Source organism: Gambusia affinis, linkage group LG03, assembly GCF_019740435.1.
Source record: "Gambusia affinis linkage group LG03, SWU_Gaff_1.0, whole genome shotgun sequence".
NCBI classification, from domain to species: domain Eukaryota; kingdom Metazoa; phylum Chordata; class Actinopteri; order Cyprinodontiformes; family Poeciliidae; genus Gambusia; species Gambusia affinis.
The window spans coordinates 30,735,793-30,755,095 of NC_057870.1; the positions used below are offsets into that span (position 1 = coordinate 30,735,793).

Here is a 19,303-nt window from a genome sequence, read left to right on the forward strand (position 1 = left end):
CATATCAAGTTTATTTCTTCTACATCTTGTTAGAGTTTAGTGATTTAATTTCAACATTTTAAATGAAGAACATTTTAACAGTAAATTATGATTAATGGACCTGGAAGAGAAATTTATGCAGAACAAACTGAACTGGAAAAGTTTCATTAAATATAAGAAAGTCAGACTGATAATGAGCTGCAACATGTAGAACAATTAGAGCATTTAAAACATTTAAACATTTAAAACATTTAAACATCTAAAACATTTAAAACATCTAAAGTTCTGTCTGATAAATCTGGACCTGAGCTGCTGAGTTGCAGACATCAGAACTGGAAATAAAAACTTTTGTGAAGAAATAGAAAAAATTTATTTCAGCTCTCTGTTTAAAGAATAACATCATAAAGCTGATCAGTTTAGGATTTTCTTTTTGTGACTCGTTCAATTCAGACACATTTGTGGAAAAGTCTCAGTGTGTTTTTTGGACTCCAGCTGCTTTTTCTCTCTGCTGTTTGCTGAAATCAGGCCTGCAGCAGCAAAATGCATAAAAATCAAAATTAAAATTCATTCTTTGCCAGAATGATCCATCCATCAGAAATAAGAGCCTTACCAAAGAAAATAAACATAATCTGATAATTATCGGTTATTGGGCTTGAATTTAAAGAAGAAAAACCTTCAGAAACCAGGAAAAACAGAATAAAAGATTTAGAAAATTAGGAAACAAATTGATATATAGATTGATATTCATTAGAGATGCAAAAAATATTGAGAATTGCAATTTCTAGTCCCAAATGCTCAAAAATTGATTTTAAAATATGACTCTGTGCTTTCGATGATCCTGCTTGTTAGTTTACTGCTCAGTTTATGCCGACTGTTTGTATTTTAAATAATTCTTTGATATTTGTTTTATTTAAGGAAAAACAGGCAGCCAAGCTAAACTCATTCTGGTCATTAAAGTTACAGATTTTTATGAATTTTAAATATAAACTGATGGAAATTGATGCCATGTGGAACTTTATAGAATTGTTTTGAATTAATTTTTTTTTACACTTTTTTCTTCCTGTCAGTCACATAAATTAAACAAAAATCTCCAAACAGTTTGAATAGAAAAATTGATTACTCTTCCTGTTGCTTCAGTTTAAATGTTTTTAAAATGATTAATATTTTTAAAAGAAATAAACACAATTTTCCATAATCAGATTTCTGCTGTAGTATATAAATGTTGGCTCTTTAATATATTTGGTATTTAAATGTTGGATCTGAGCTGATAGTTGGGCAGTAAATGTCTGTGGGTTTCTCAGAGCGTCTCTGGACCCTGCAGCCGGCAGTCTGGACCGAAGCAGCAAAGACTCATCTGATCCTGAATTAGACGTAAATATTTGATGAGCTGCTGCTTGTTTCCTGCAGATCCAAGGGCGTCCAAGGTCAGAGCGCTCTGCAGCTCCTCCTTCCAGAGTTTCCACACCAGGAAACTTGGCAAACTGGGATCCTGTCACATTTCTGACTGATAAGTTTTATCATTCACACAGATAAATGTAAAGTTCATCTGTGTCTGATTTATTCCTCAGTTTGTGTTCATGTAGCTCCGTTTCCATTAAACATAAAATTACTCAAATTTAAATCATAAAAGTAAATTTCCTAAATGGAAACAAACCAGTTTTAAAATAAAACTCAAGTTTTTGATTTTCATATAACTGTTTCCATCCGTCGTTGCCTTGATTTTTAATAACTTTCTGCATGAACAAGCTCATCCACATGTGATTTTAATTTAGTTTCTCATTTAATGGTGACACTGCATTTGCAAAATTGTGTTTTTTCAACATTAGCAGAATATAGAAAAATGTTTTTATACATTTGTAATGAAAACGCAGCTAAAGATCTGAGATTTAAAGAACAGGCTGGATTTCACATGCTAACATATAATGTAATATTTTAATTAGAAGTCTAATGAAATGTTAAATGACATAACTTTGTACTTTATCCGACATCACAGTTAAACACACTCATTATATGCAGCTATATTCCTTTATTTATACATGAAATCTCAGTTTATGTCTCACTCATCGTATCCATCAGAAACTTATAAAACCATGTTAGTGAATTTGTTCAAATCCACAGGAATCTTGCTTTATATAAACTATAAGAGGTTTTAATTTGGTCACTAACTGAGCAGAATCTCCTTTCTGTTGGTGGAGAAACATGTTAGTAAAATGAAAATCAGCTCAACCAGGTTCTAGAGCTGCACATGTGATTAAAAACAGAAGAGAAAAAAATCACAAATCCTCCTCAAGCTGCTTCCAAATGACAAGTTTTTTTATTTCTAGCAGCCGTTGTGTCAGGTAGCCTCACCTGGGAATAATCAGGAAGCCAGAGAGGCAGATAAATCACAGCCGCAGAGGTTTGTTCTGCAAACAAACTTCAGAGTGAGAAAGAGAAAAGATCAAATTAGAAACCTCCAGAAGGCAGAAAACGAGGACCAGGATCAATGAAGCTCTGATTGGTAGAAGCTGCTTTGCATTTCCTTCAGTGTTTGGTTTTAAAAGCTCAGGCTGCTCTGCAGCTTCAGTTCAACCTTCATCAGTCAGAGACAAACATCTGCAGCGGAGAGAAGGAGAACCTCATCTATATTTTAGAGCATTCAGCAACAAAAGGAGGCCAGAGGCTCCATGCAGTCGTTCTGTCATTATTCATACGAGATCTGAGTTGTTCATTAAAGCAGCAGGGCTGAAGGATGAAAGCTGGAACGTTTCAGTGGAGAAAAGAACAGAAAGAATTAATCAGGTCAGAGGTCACATGGTCAGGACCCGGCTGGACTGATTCCAGGACCCAGTCTGGGTCCAGCGCCGCATGTTTAGGCCCCGACGGTTTCCACGATGCAGAAAATACATAATTTAATAAACGAAATGGAATCTACAATAACAAGTGGGATTTCACAGAATTACCTGGTAGCTGGGGAAAAGAAAGACTCGCAGGTTTCTGTAGTGTTTTGGCCACTGCAGCTTCCGTACCCGCTGTTGCCTGGTTACGCAACACAGGCCCGGTTTCCATTACACATGAAATCACAAAAATTAAAAAATAAATTTGTTTAATGGAAACGCACCAATTAAAAAACAAAACAAAACACATTTATCAATAAAAAGTGAGAATTTTCAAATAAAAGTGAAAACTGTGAAACTTCAGGTGAAAATGAAATCAACACCAAAACGGCGACTGTCGTCACATCAGAGGAGAGATAAAACTAAACTCAGAACATTTTTAAAACTGAAACACTTTTAAAACTGAAACATTTTTAAAACTGAAACATTTTTAAAACTGAAACATTTTTAAAACTGAAACACTTTTAAAACTGAAACACTTTTAAAACTGAAACATTTTTAAAACTGAAACACTTTTACTGTGTGAAGGGTTTTTATATGATAAATGTTTTGTTGTTCAGTTTAACTCTGAAGTGTTTTTAGAAGAGAGATTTTCTCTCATGTTAAAAATGAGATTTTAATGTTTCACCTGTTTGAGTTTAAAAATGAGGAAAAACATTTTAACACCTTTTAAAACCAAACTTCTATTAAAACACAGCAGTTTGTTTCATTTGAGATACATAACAACTGGAAATGTTGACAACTGGCTGTTGATGTTCTTTTTTCCATTAATATCATAATTACACACTTTTGGTTAATAAATATGACCAAAACGAAAAATATGGAAATCAGAAAAATTGAAACAGAAAAAGTGAATTTTGGGAAAAAATAAATTAGATTTTCTTTGGGGTCAAATGATGTCAGACTGATGGTTTTTAGTGCAGCTCCAGAAAACAACCAAGGAGATCTGGGAGGCTGAAGATGAACTTCTGGTCTGACATAAATCAGAAAAACCTGACAGAACAGCTTTGAAAATGATGCTGCTATGGAACCGAAGGAGAGCAGGAGGGGAGCTCAGCGGGTCGATTCTGAGATTTAAACATGAAATAAACGTCAGAAAACCTCCAACAGGATGAACAAGCAGTTTCTGCTGCTGCTGGATTCATCCTCAGCTCAGATGCTGGTCTGATCTGATTCAGCATCCAGTCTGGGTTCATGACAGGAAACGACTTTTTACAGAAAAATAAAAAAATAAATTCTTATAGCTCTCCAGTTTTTATCATACATGCTAGGCTACATGATGGTGAGGCATTTTCTCCATGGTTACTAATGATTAAACACATACCTTCTCCATAATTCAGTATTTGATTGCATATTATTAATTTTACTTACATTAGAAATATGTTAAGGTTCTCACTTGTATAAATGGTTTGTTGTAAATCTGCACACAGACCAACAGCTGGGACTCCTCACACCGTCTTCTTTCTTCAAAAGGTTTACGATAAAATAAAAGTTTGGTTTGCATCATTTTATGACCATGCACAGCACCAGAGACCATGAATTTATTTTTTATTTTCTTTATTTAACCAGGTAAACCTCATTGAGATCTGGATCTCAGAACCTGGCCAGAAGTCTGCGATAAACAGCAACCACTTACAAAATAAAACTAATTGTAAATAAAACAAGTGTAGAACAATTTAAAAGCAGAGACACTGTTTAATAGAATCCTGTTGGCTGTTTTTAAGAACCTTTTCAAAGTAAATCCAGTGAAACCAGTTCTGACATCTTGAGTTCAGACTGGAGTTGATTCCAGGCTGAAGGAGCCAAAACTCTGAATGTTTGTTCCCCTTTTCAGTTCAAACACGTGGAACTGGCAAAAGGAAAATGTTATTAGAGAGTAAAGAATAACAGATCTATGTGAGGGAGAGCTGAAGTATGCTGGAGCCGAGCAGAGATTTATAAATCAGGATCATCAGGTGATTGTTTCTCCGTTTGCTTAAAGGAGCCATTCAGCTTTTCCATACAGCTCATGATGATGTGTACAACGTCTGCTACCGGTTACAAACCTTAGAGCACAACGATGCACAGTATTCAATGACTGAAGGCATTTGGTCGAAGCATTCATTTATAAAACATCTCCATAACGCAGAAGAGGCAGAAATGTTGCTGCTATTGATTTACTTCTAACTTTGAGAAACAGGATCCATTTCAGGAATAAGACCCAAACTTACAGTGAGATCCACTAAATAAAAGTAATGTTAGGCAACAAATATACCAGTTACTTTCCAGGGACTTCATGGGTAACTTTTGGTTCTTTAAAAACTTTCATGAAACCTACAGGTTGCAATATATTTTTTGTAAACCGTATTAAATAAATAAAGTTATTTAATAACTTGCAGTCTGTTTTCTGGTAACCTGCAGGGTCCCTCAGCAGATCTTCAGCAGAGTTTATGTCGTTTTCTCCTGGGATTCTCCATAAATCACATTCCTGGAACAGACCGGCTGTTTTCCAGAACACAGATTTTACTTTCCACTGATTGACGATCATCTCAGCCTGTAACTTTCTGCCACAGGAAGTGATGTGTGTTTAATTAACGTGCAGAGATTTGGCGTTTCTTGATTAAAACTCTGGAGAATAAAAATCTAAAGCATCATAAATGAACTGTAGCTGACTGAGGCAGATGGAGCTGCTGACAGAAACACATTTTTAATTTGATCAACCAGATGTCCTCCTGCTCTTCCCGTCTCTTTGTGCTAAAGAAACCTTGACGGTTTGTCGTCTCAGGCAGACGGAGACGCTCTGTGATTCAGTCTGGTTTCACAGAAACGAGGGTTTCTGCTCTGCAGCTGAAATTTACCTTGCATGATTAAAACCCAGCCACTGCTCTGAGAAGTGAATCGGGATCAGAACCTGTCTATGGACTTTAGAAAGGTTCTGATCCCAGAGTACAGTCAGCTGCTGTCTGAAGACATACGAGGTTTGACTGGTTTGAAGGAGATTAAACATTCAGATTATTGATTTTTTCCTGTTATGCAGGAACTAATCTGATCTGATGTTAGAGAAACAGATCAATAAGCATCTAGAGACGGCCTATTCCAAACATTTATGGACAAAGTCAGGTTAGTTTCTGGAAACAAGCAAATCTCTAAAAAGGTTGGAGATCCTGGAAATGTTCTTCAGGTGATAGAAGGCCGACTTTGGAACCATCTTTATCTGGAGGTTCAGGTCAAAGTTCATCCTGATCTCCAGTTTCCAGCTTCAGTAACTAGCTTCAGCTAGTTACTGAAGCTGTGTTGACTCTGGATCTTTAAATTCAAGTTAACATCTGGTAAGAATGAAGACTCCAGGCTTCTCTTACTGTCCATTATCACCTCTGTTCAGTCATTGGGACTCTAGTAATAAATGTTCTGTTCATAAAAGAAAATGTAATTATTTCACAGTGAGATCAGGTTCAACAAAATGCCAATGATCCATCAGTTCATATAGTGACACATGCTAATGCTAGCATAACTAGACTGGATCCATCTCACTGTATAGATAATGAATTATAGACGTTTGAGGAAGAGTTTGATTTCTGAAACATGCTGGACTCGGTTCTGTTTAAGTCTGTCAGACTGAAGCAGGATCAGTCTGGTGTCTCAATCAGATGAGAGTTTAGTGTTGATGTGTGACGTTCATCAGCCTTTTCTTTAAGGTTGGTTCTGCCGCCATCTAGTGGCCGCAGTGAGAAGATCAGCCCAGCAGTGAAAACTCATGGTTAAAAAAAATTAAAACTTTTAAAAAAAGAAACATAAACATTTCAGATTTCAGAGTAGTAGAAAAAAGCTTTATGATTGTTCAGATAAAATCAGAAAGCTTTTATCTGAACATCATGATGAGTTTTAAAACATCTGCAGCTCCGTCAGACTGGATCAGGAACATCTGGTTTAATGTGCTGCTTAAATCTGACTGGCTCACAGTCAGATTTAGGTTGACTTTGACTAGACCAACCTGACATAGACATGTTTTATCTAAGCTATCCCATTGTATCTGGGGCTGTATGTTTTTCTACCCTTTTTTTCTTCTGTAAAATTCTGAATGATTTTTTACGATTGAGTTTTAGGGCCAGAGTAAAGAAAAAAATAAAGTAAAATTATGGGAACAAAGTGATAATACAACATGAGTAAATTTGAACAACACTCTGATGTTATTTTTTATTTTACCAGAATAAAAGTCCCAGCAGAGTAAATCCTTCTTCAGTGACTTTCTGCCTGTTTCCTCATCCTGACTCGACATTTTGACTCTTTAAGCTGAAAACGTTTCCTGGATGCCGGGAAGCTGCTCAGAGTTTGTGCAACATTCAGTAACAGTTTATCTCCGCTAACGCCTCTTTCAGGCGACGCTGCAGCTGCTGGTGGCTGAACACAGAACAGAGTCAGCAGGAAAACCAGTAACAAACCAGTCAGTGTGAAACGGGGCAGGACGTTTTCATGTGCAGAATATCTGTAAGAGGTTCTGTTTCATCAAGTTTCATAGAATCTGAAAACTCTGGTTTTCCTGCTGGGGAAGCAACAGTCTGACAGCTAGCTCAGTCCTTCACCTCTGGAAATGAAAAGTGAGTCTGGAAGAAGTGAGCCAGACTGACGGGTCCAGTTCTGGAGAAAAGGGAGGGAGATGGGTCACATTTACAGAACCGGCCCACAGAGTTCCTGTTTTTCTGCTTCACTGGCAAATAATATAAAATATATATTTAATATCAGGCAAAAACAACCTGAGAAAAATAAAACGTAAAGGGAGAAATGTGTCCAGATTAACAGATTAACCCTGTTTGAAAGTGAAATATCCAGTCTGGTAGAATCTGGATGTTTGTTAGGAACAATTGGAATCAGATTATCAGATCTGTTGTTTCTGTTGTTGCTTCATTCACTGAGGTTTGAGTTTTTAATTCACTAAATGAACAAATAAACTGCATCACTGAGTATCTTTCAGATTCTGATGTGAAGTTTTAAATTGCAGGATCCGTTTGTTTACCTGCTCAAGAAAATCCCGTTTCTTAATCTCTGATTAGATGAGAGAAAATCGTGACGTTATCTTCGGCTTGATGATGCAGAAACAGGCTGAGCTGCTGAACAAACCCAAACCAACAGCCTTGATATGCCGAGTTTGGTTTTCTCCAAACATCTTAAAGGAAGAAGAACCAGATTTACTCCTTCAAAACAGTCATTCTTTCTTCTTCATTGTTTTTCTCACCATCCAGACATGAACTCTAACCTTTGACCTGCTAACTGATGCTGTTAGAGTCTCCGGTGGAGATCCATTGTTTGGATCGGTTTGGTTTGGTTTGGTTGCTTCAACTTTGGGATAAATTTGCTGGGATGTTGATTCCTGGAAGGAACAGCAGCTGATTTTTCTCATTTCTCTGTAGAATGAAGGAGTTCAGTTCGTCTGGGAATCCCAACAGTTGATCCTCTGAGGTCGTTGCTAACGTCTTTCTGCCTTGGCATCAGGCCGACACACTGGAGCAGCAAACAGTCCAGACTGCTGCCTCTTAAAGGTGTTTCTGTTTAATACATGTTTAATGAAAAAATAAGAAAACCTACAGAACTGTAGAAGACACAGAATAACAGAGAACCATGGAAAGAACCTGTGGAGAAGAACTGAGGAACCACAATTAAAACAAGAACTGAACTCAGGTCTGGTTCAAAAGCAGATGTGAACACCAAGTGGACCAGAGACCGCTCCAAAAGCAGGAAGTGGACTTCAGCCCAGGGCATTCTGGGTAAATACAACCCAGTGCCAGCTCAAGAAATGTCTCCAAAGAGAAATCCTCCAACTGCTAAAGTCTGACACCACTCCATTTTTGTGAAAAAGGAAGTTGTGGTCAGTGTTTCCTTCTTGGTGCAGCGCCCCCACAGGTGAGGAGGGGAACAGGTTGCTCAAAGGATTTAGTTTGTTTCACTTAGTTCAGTGAGAAAGAGAACCACAGCAGCTTTTCCACTTGTTTTTGTTAACTAGAAAAACACTGAAACACAAAGGAGAAACCTGAAATGATCAGATCTTGTAATGCAGCGAGAAAGAAATGATCTAAACAGAAACTAAACGATGCCCAAACTTCAAACACCCAGAAACCACAACAGTTTCCCTCTGATGATCGTTGGATCAGTTAAAACTGATCAGTGCAACAAGGAAGCTCTTAGTTTCTCCAACCAGGTTCCATTTTTGACTTCATCTTTATTTTACAGATGAAAACTGTTTGTTCATTTCACATAAGTTCAGGTTGAGATGAGAAATCATTTCATTGGACATGAAGACACACAATAAGTCTGACTCCTTTTTGACTTCATTTCTATTTGTAAAATCTGTGTGTACGTCACAGCAGATTTCTGTTTTAGTAACACACACGCACACACACACACTTCTCTGATTACATCAACATAATGTGAAACCCAGTGTGAATTTCAGCCCTTCAACGTTTCCGCTGCGTTGAAGACAGGAAGTAGATTCTCTCTGTGGAGTGAAGCGTGTGGCTCAGCATCAAACTGCAGAACCAGTGGAGATTCCTGACACACACCTTTCCTCACACGCGTCCTCAACCCGACGCCATGAGCAAAATTAAAAAGGGTAAGAGTTCCTCCTGTTCTTAGTTCGAAAAACTTTTTACACAAAAAGTGATGCTATCACTTTAAAAATGTCAAACCAGGAGAAACAGGTTTTCTGTTGCTTGATGCAGTTTTACCAACTCATAATGAAGTCTTAAATCTAAGGGCAAAACATTTAGACTTTATCCAGGACCGCTGTCATGACAGAGCCCTAAATAATAAATCTGTATTTTTCTGTGTTTTATAATAAAAATACAATGAAATAAATGTGAAAATAGGAAGTGAATAAACTGCTCATTTTATAAACTGCTGCTAGAATAAAACTGGCCGTTTTCACTTATTTGATGTAAATCCCTAAAAAACCCAATAGTAGGAATATAAAACTTTAATGTTTTATTGTTGAATTTTTTTAAGTCAATGTTTTTTCTTGTTGAGCCTTGAATATTTGAGTTTCTTTTATTTAAAACAAACAGTGTGAAAATAAAAAATAAAATCACACAGCTTTAACTTTTACATTTTTAAAGTGATCTTTCTCTGTCTGGTAAACCGGTGCTTTAATTAAATTTAAATATTTCCGTCAGATGTTTTAATACAATATTTATAATTACAGCAGTATGATCCCAGTCCAGTCCCATTATGATCCCAGTCCCATTTAATGGAAACACGGCAGATCTTGACCTCATTCAGTCACTCAGTGGGACAGAGACGTCGTTTCTGATTGGTCAGAGAAACGGGGCTGATGTGAGGATTCGTGTAATCCTGACAGAATGTGATGAATTGACGTTTGTCTGCTGTATCTACAGTTTCTTTGTCCGCTATTCTTCTTACAAACATCTTTTCGGACCATTGTAAAAGAAGCACAGGGTCTTCTTTGTGCGTTTCGAAGGGACTGAGGCTCAGCTGAGCAAAGACAGTTCATGTCTGCTGGACGGGACAACGCTCCACTGTGTGCTTCAGTCTGAAGCTGAAATTTAGCCATGTTGGAGCTGCAGGTGGTTTATTTAGTCTGTAAGTCAAGTCAGTAACTGTTTCCATCAGTTGGTTTGAAGCTAAATTTTTAGCAAGTTTGGAAACTAAATATTTAGCTTATAGCTCTATATTTAATTTGAAGCTAAATATTTAACTTGCTCACTAAATGTTTAGCTTAAGCTAAATATGTAGAGCCAAAGTAAATATTTAACCAGTAAGTTAACTTGTTAGCTTCAAACTTAATATTTAACTAGGAAACAAAATATTTAGTTAGCAAGTTAAATATTAGCCTGAAAAATAAATATTTAGTTGGTATAATAAGTGTTTAGCTTATAGCTAAATATTTAGCTCAGGGCTAAAGTTTGAAGCCAAATATTTAGCTTCAAACTGTTAATTGAATATTTTGGTAACTTTCTAACTAAACTTAAATATAAAATATTTAGCTTGCTGATTAAATATTTAGTATATTGACTGAGAACATAAAGTTCTGGACATGAGATCCTGTCATTCTGTTTTTTCAGTTCCAGTGTTGAACTCTTTCTCTACTGCAGGTTTCAAAGGCCAGAGGGAAGAAAAACAGAATCAGTGACTCATTTTTTTATGGTTTCAGTAATATTTTCAGATAATATCTGTGATAATATGCATGTTTCACAAGCATCATAACTTCAGAGGAAAACGGTTTATCTGCAGCGCTAACACACAGTTAGTAAGTTAAAGCAAGAGTTTTTCTGCAGGGTTACATGGAGCAGATAAATATCTGTCAGGCTTTTAGAGCCTAACTGGCCCCTGAGGCCGAAACTGGATCCGCTGAGAGCTTTTATATTAGAACATTCCTCAGACGACCCCGACATGAAAACATTTTAATTCAATGTCAGATGAAAGATAAAATATCGGAGGCCAGATTAAACTTCTCTTTTTTGTATAACATCTGGTTTCACCTCATCAAAAGATTCAGAGGAATTTAAACTGAGGAAATAAGAACGTAAAGACTTGTCATCTCTACAGTCGAGATAAAAACACACAGATGTTTTGTTTCCCTTTTTACCAAATGTTCTTCCTTGCAAGTTATTTCCTGCATGTCAAAACTGTTGTTACGTTAAAACAAGTCACTCCAACATGCAGCTATGACCTTTATAACAGAGCATTACTCTGGACGTGTTGTTTCTGGTTACTGAACTCAGATTCTTCATGTTTTTATGGAAAGTGTGACAAGGAAACAGACTGAAGGTCTCCAGTTATACGAGTCATTAAGAGGCTGTCGGTTCAGAGAGCAGCAGGAGGGAAGCAGCAGGTCATCAGCGCTAGCTAGCTAGCTTACACCTCGCTTCATTAATGCCTCTGGATCGCTTGGTTTTACTTCCTGCTAACTTCACCTGTGTTTGTTACAATCTGAATAAGTCATATCATGGATATAAGCAAATATAACCACATCAACAACTACAAATTAAAAAACTCAACATTAGCAAAACGGTAGCGGTAGCGGTAGCGGTAGCTCCCAGCCAGAAACCAGGACATCGCTGATTGGACGATTCCACTTTTGACTTTAAAACATGAAGATATAATTATTTTAGTGGGTTTGTTGAAAATATAAATGCTATCAGTGATGCAAACGCAGCTGCTGCTGTACAACAATCAGGACAGGCTACAAAACTCAACTTAGTTCTTTCATGTAGACGCAGCTTTCAGCTTCTATGCACCACTAATCTGGAACAAACCCCCAGAAAACTGCAGAGCAGGCAAAACACTGAGTTCCTTTAAATCAAGGCTAAAAGCCCAGATATTTAGAGTTACTTTTGAACGATAACAATGGAATATTGTCCAACATATTTTTTGTATCTTGATGATTTTGATGATGGAACTCAGCAAAGTCTGTTACTGGGTTCCTAATTGGTGACTATATGATGTTTTCATGACTTTACGTTTTGTGGTTTAATGATGTAAAGCACTTTGAACTGCCTTGTTGCTGAAATGTACTAACTGATTGATTGCTAGCTGCTGTCCACCCATCTAAACACAGACAGTGAATGCTAGAATCAACGATGTCTCAGGTTTCCACTGGAATCTCTTCTGTTTTGTTAATGTTTTTGGATTAGTATTTGTTGTATCCTTGTCTTTGTTAACTCCTTTAAAAAGCAGCTTAAGACACTTTTATTCAGACAAGCTTTTAGTTAAATGCACCTCGTAATGTTTTTTTGTTCTCTGAAAGGTGCAAAATAAATCCAGTTTACTCATTTACTGCTTCAGGTTGTCTGAGTCTGAATAAAGAGTCAGAATGAGTCAGAAGTGAGTCTGCTGGGGCGTGCTGTCGTGGGGGTAGCGCAACCCACATTTGGAGGCCTTGAGTCCTCGACGCGGCTGTCGCGGGTTCGATTCCCGGACCCAACCGACATTTGCCATATAAGGGACACTAGAGCCCACAAAAGACCCCCTGGAGGGAAAAAAAGAAAAAGGAAAAAGTGTGTCTGCTGTGTGAACGCAGAGAAATGCTAATAAAACGGTTGTTCCTTTGAAGCCTAATGAGCTGCATCCTCCTCTGCAGGTTTTAAATGGTTCGGGAGCCTCAGCAGCCTCTCCTCCCGCCGCTCTCCAGAGAAAAGCAACAACAAAGCAGCCTCTCAGTCTGATGGGAGTCTCTGCGGAGCCAGGCAGCCGGCGGCAGCAGCGGCAGTGCTGGAGGAGACGCAGTCAGTGGACGACATGCAGTCCGGCCTCCGCTGCCCCGGCTACGCCCGCTCCAGCGACATGTACACCCATGTGGGGACGGTTCCCCGCGGCGAGAAGCAGAAGAAGAGCCTGAAGGCTGCGGGGAGCCTGAACCCGGGAGAGCATGTCCGAGACTCCCCGCTGCTCGGTGCTCTGTCCAGCCTCAGCCTGACAGACCCGGAGCGGGAGCGGCCGCTGCCCGCCGCGCCCTGCCGGGTCTCACCTTTGACCCCAGCACCTGCCGGCTGCCCGTCAGATGAGCCCGTTACTCAGCGCGAGGCCCAGCAATTCAACATGGCTTCAAAGCAGGACGTTTATGTTCCAATGGACCCGATTTCTGAAAGAGCGCGCAGCCACGGCGACCCGACGGCCTGGAGACAGGAAACCACCCAGGCTCCACAGGAAGTGGAGGCTGGCGGCAGGTGAGAGGCTGATTGATTTTACCTGCAGAGGGAAAGAATGCATGTTTTTATAAACATGCGTACCTTACATCTGAATTTTCCCAGGTGGGATTAAAATTATGAAAATAAATTCATTGAATTGATTTTGTTTCTGTTAGGATGAAATGGTTTTACCAGCCTTAAGAAATAGATTTATTTCAATTGGAAAACTGCAATGAAACACTTTTTGTGCACCACTAATGCTGCACAGAAAGTTGATGATCAACAGGTGAAGAACTGATCGACTCGGTGATGGACGGGTTATCGGTGGGACTGATAGAATGAGTTGCTTTACTGGCCACTTATAGGTTTGTTTTTGTAACGAAGTTGGAAAGTTTTGAGTATCATTCTCACCTAAATGGAAAAAGTGCTTTTCATTTTGTTGCACAATAATTTTTGCACAATCATTGTGCAACTATTATTGTGCAAAACTATTATTAGATTTTTTCTAAGAAAACCAAAGCCTCACTTTTACTTTCTTGACCATGATCATGTTTGAGGTTTATTAACAGTTTATATTAACTGAGAGTCTGTAGTTGGTGACTGATAAAAAATAATCCTCAAAAACACAACGCGGCCAATAATAATGCACACAGTGAATATCCTGAATCCATTAAATGCAAGCTAATAATAATGCAGGTTGTCACAGAATACCAAATAGAACAATTTAATCAATATCATTATCTGTCAGCATAATTTCATTCATGGGCCGGTAGATGTTTTATTGGTACATTTAGTTTTCTGGCTTTCTTTGCTAAACTGATATATTTTTAGTTCATCTTGTAAGGAGCATATGACACATTATTCTGATTATTTCTCACCACTCCTGGAAACTGAGTTTATTTTTTGTAACAGTTGTGTTGAATTTATGTCATGAATCCTCACTTTAAAATTATATTTTACTTCTGCTCATTTTTTAAGGCCCACATTTAGAATTTCATGAGCCACTTTTGGCCCCCCGACCCTGAATTTGGAAACTAGAAGAATGAAATTAAACAGCACAAAATTGAAGTGGTTGTATAAATCTAAACAGTTGAATGAGCAACCTGGTGAAGTTTATCAGTAATGCAGTTAATTGGTACAGAAGCGGACATGCGCAGTGACCCTCCGCCTGCTTGCGGCGGTCTGTCAGCTGCCCGCTGCGTGAATCAGAGTCTGCGGGGAAACATGAGCCAGGTCCCGGACGGTCGCCGTGTGTCAGTCCGCTGCAGGGAGGAGGAGACCCGGGGAAGGTGAGAAGCCGCCTCTCTGCGGGCTCAGCGCGTTGGAGCCGCGTTTTAAAAGCGAAACCACGAGAGTCGCAGCTGGAGGAGGAAAGTTGCTCAGGTTTAATCACCAGCTTTCAGGTTTTAACGTCAGAACTTTTAGTGGTCATCGCTGCTGATGGAGTTCTGGTGTCACAGTGGAAACTGACCACGCGTGTTTGATTAGTTTGGTTCCATAAATAAAAGGTGGAACTGGATATTTACCTCCAGAGCTGGTTTTCAGTCCGGGAGAGGGAGCGGAGTGGATCAGGCTGCAGGCTTTGCCTTGCATAAGAGGAGGAATCTGATCCTTCAGTCAAAAACTGACAGAGAAACAGAAACAAGAGACTGAATATCTGACTGAGTCTGCAGGACACCCGGCAGGCTGCTTCAGTGTGTGAAACTTTGACTAAAGAAAATACAAAGTTTGTTTCTCAGTGTTTAGTGTAACACAGCAAAAGACTGATAGATGGACTGAGATGCTGCTGCAAAAAAAATGGCTTAATGCGTTTTAATATCCTGGCACGTGATACGACTACAGCTGTATAATCATAATGAGACAGTGGATCCCTGGTGTTTGTTGGGATTAGGGATTACAGCAAACACCCTCTCAAACGCTGCTTATGTTAACATTTCAAGCACCAAATATGCATTAATAAACAGAAAATCTACAGACTCGTTTTCATTTAGGGCCACAGATCATGAATGTTCTCAAAGAACCAGAATATATTGATAAAACCCATTATAAAACTGTTCAAATATGAATAAATAGCTGTGTCTGCAGTTGACATGTATTTAAGATTAAATGTGATTTTCTTTTTTGAAATTGACCAGGCCCTCCAGGATTTTGTGATTATTTTATTATTTATTTTTTTTAGCAATCAAATCATTGATTTTGTGGTGCTAATTTGGAAAAAGAAGAAATTTTGAGTTATTTGTGCGATAATACAATGAAATACTTTTTGTTATTTCGGCTGAAGCAGAAAAAGCGATCGTGGAATCAGGAGAAAGTGGAGGGACTGATTGATGTTGCACACAGATAAAAACTTTCCTTCTTCACCTTTTTTGCAACATTTTAAAAGTTTGCTCAGCATTGGATGGAAACATGCATATTGTGCAGAGACATTCCAGCTTTTCAAGCTGAACTGTTTCTTCCATACTTTACATACTTTGGGAAAAAACAATCCATGAGTAGGTGGATTTTCTACGAATAATTATTATTCACGTTCCAGAGAAAAATCTGAAAATTGAAGTGTGATTAGTTGGGGATTCACTGTACCAGTGATATATCGGCAGTAGCATCGCTATCAGCTGATCAGTTCTGTGTGTAAAACTGAGCCAATATGAATAATCAATGTTTATATTAGGGAAACAATATCAGGAGACAATAACATAATGTAAGTATTGTTGCCTTTACTCTTATTAATGGACTAATATCTATCCAAGCCACCTTGGTCTGATGTTAAAAGTAATAATCCTCTTTATTACACCATAAATGAAATGTGAATTACCACATTTCTTTGCTTAATGCCTCTCCAGGTCTGGCAGGCTTAATATTGCCAAACCTGCAAAATCAAGAAATCCCTTAAATAATCTAATAAGCAGCTGTTCTGTAGTAATACCAGGATAGTTACTGTGGAGCTCTGCTACCGTCAGAGGAACTAGTTTTAGTCACAGCTCCAGATTAAGAGCTGCCCAGGTTAATGACGCGACGCCGAACACATTTCTGTTTCCACTTCACCAACCAGTCTCAGCAGAAGTGATCATTGAGGCCATCCTGACTTTTGTTGTAACTGCTTGTTTTTCCTCTTTCTGAGTTTGTTGTCAGCAGCTTCAGGCTTGAGGTTGTAATGGGAGGCTGCGAGCCGCAGCGCGTGTTTCTGTCTGAAAGCTGCTGCTGGTTTCAGGAGCAGGAAACGGTTTGGGGAATGAAGCCCTGAGGCAGAGAGGGACTTTAACTTCCTCTACAGTACTGCAATATGGATGAAACTGTTACTATACTTTCATAGAAAGGTTATTCAATGATTAAAGGAAGTTTCTGATTTAAACTTGGATCAGTTATTTGTACAGTTCTAAGAAAAAATCTTTAGGTGGTTATTTAAATGATTCAGCTGTTATGTTTAATGGAGAAGAAAATATGCAAATGGAAATGGATTCCATAAAACCTTATAGTGTCAGACTAAAGACCATGTCGTTTAAATGCAGCGATTAACTGATCATCAGTAAGTGAGTCCTGCTCTGTTAGCAGCAGAAAGTATGAAGGAAAAACATCAGCAGTGACTGTCAGGTTCACAAAAACTTCTGATTCTTTCTTTTTATTAGGAGTCAAAAAATCTCAGAAATATTCTAGAAAAAACATTTCTGAGTTTGAAAAATCAGAACATTTTCTGGAAACAAACATTCTGAGTTTCAGAAGTTGCACATTTTCAACTTCTGAAACACAGAAAGTTTTGAGAGAAAATGTCCAAGTTTTTCTCAAATATTTCTGAAATTAATCTGAAAATTTCAGATTTTTTTCTAGCAAATTTTTAAACAACAATGCATTCGTGGAACATTGGGAAAGTTTTATTGTTTTTATTTTCCGTCACTTAAGCTTCAAAGACTTGAAGTCAAACGTGATGCTAAACATGAGCTGAAAAACTAACAGGTGAGTTAACTGCAGTTAAACTCAGTAATAATTCACTGAGTTGTTTTTCAATTTCACATGTTCAGAATCTTTTCTTAGCTTCAGTTTAACACCAGCAGCAGGAGAGGAACCGTCTAAACAGTTTTGTTCCTTAAAACGTGAAACTGTTTTTCTTAGAAAACCACTTTCAGTTCTGGTGGTTTTCTGGTTCACTTTTCTGGTATCTTTGAGGAACAAACAGAATTTTTTCATTTACAGGAACATTTCAGGATTCACACCTTTAGATTTGTGTGTTTTGCATGATTAACATAAAGTAGCACATAACTGATTTGGAGAGAAATGTTACATATTTATTTGTTTTTAGAAAGAAAAATCTGAGCTGACTTTACCTCTTATTTTGATTTCTCTAAATAAAATCCAATGTATCCGACTGCCTTTAGAAGTCACCTACTTAGCAAAAAAAATACACATCACAACTTTTATTTATGGTAAAAATAATTAAGATTCTTCTACTTCACTATATGCTCTGCTTTGTGCTGGAGTTTCACAAAAAATCACAATAAAATGTATTGAAATTCACAGTTGAAACATGATAAAAGGAGCAGAAAGGAAAGGGGTGTGAATACTTTTAACAATCACTGAAAGATGCGTAACTAGCTGTGCAATTCTGAGTTCACTGCCGACATCATGTGATTAACTGCAGTTAAATATTTTAATTGATTACGTTTTTTGACATTACAGATTATTTGAAAGGGGACATTGGATGCATATCAAAATCCTTCTCAGTAATCAATGGAAAATGTTTGGTTGGCTTTAATTGCTGAGCAGATTTTTTCTTCTGTTTCTTCTGGTGCTTTAAAATTGTATAATCAGTGATCAGCTCCAAGTCTTTGAGGGTGGAAGGCCTTCTTTCCATCACCCTAATCTTCATTTCCCTCCCCAGATTCTTCATCAGATCTAAGTCGAGGCTTTGCCTGGGTCACTCCAAAAAGTTTGCATTTTCTCCGGTCAGAAGTAGAGATGCACCGATTCAATACTAATAATTTGTATCGTTACCGATATTGAAAACATTTCTACATCAGGTATTGGTGACAACATGCCCAATCCATACAGGCACACTATTTAGTCTAATTCTATGCTTTCTTATTTATTTTACATTATATTTAGAATTTCTAACTTCACTTTCTGAACCATTTGAAGGAAAGTTTGTTGCCGTTTGTACATGTTTGACTAAGGTAGTCAGCCTTTTGTTTTTGTCGGTTTTAGTTTCTTTATTATTTATTTTGCATTGGCTGCTCTACCAGTAATTGTGCTTACTGAACAGATTAAACATGTTTTTTCATGTTTGACTAGGCATGGGAAGCTATTGGTGTGTTTAAGTGTTCTCTCCAAGTGAAAATTTATCAAATTGATTGATTATTCAGTACATTTATGTTTGTATTTTAAGTCGATTCAACTGTTTTTCAGCATCAAATCAGTATCGCCCAATACTAAACCTCAGATATTGATATTTGTATTGGAAGTGGATCAGTGCATTCCTAATCAGAAGTAAAATTATCTGATGCCTTCAGATGTTTGTCCACCATCACTCATCTTAAATGACTAAGATATTCTCTCTTAATTAAGCCTCTCCTCCATACATGCCTGTTCGCTTACTACAAAAGTTACGTAACTGCGCAACAAACTGGAGCAACCCAGGCTGGAGATCCAGCCTTTGGATCAAACTCTGTGGAGTTTCTCATGCTGAGCTCACATCTGCACCGTCTGCACTCAGAGTTTGTGTTTGGGAACAAAAGGTCGCCTCCCCTGACTCGCTGAAGTATGCAGCATGCTGAGGAAGAACAGAGCGACAGAAAGAGAAGACGTTTCTCTCTGTCGGCTCATATTGTTTCACTGACTCAACACGTC

General features: G+C 38.0%; 1 protein-coding gene across 2 annotated transcripts in view; it reads left to right on the top strand.

Annotated features, from left to right (window-relative positions):
* The first annotated feature begins 9,371 nt into the window (after positions 1-9,371).
* The window catches only part of LOC122828511 (SH2 domain-containing protein 3C-like), a 43,172-nt gene continuing 33,240 nt past the window's right edge, over positions 9,372-19,303 (top strand). Inside the window, exons 1-2 of one of the 2 annotated variants that reach the window (XM_044112126.1) lie at positions 9,372-9,435; positions 12,922-13,507. In XM_044112126.1, the coding sequence (XP_043968061.1) occupies positions 9,417-9,435; positions 12,922-13,507 (605 nt within the window). In that variant the 5' untranslated portion in view covers positions 9,372-9,416. Of the gene's footprint in view, positions 9,436-12,921; positions 13,508-14,617; positions 14,758-19,303 lie in introns of those variants that run through there. The other variant, XM_044112128.1, reaches the window with a different exon arrangement.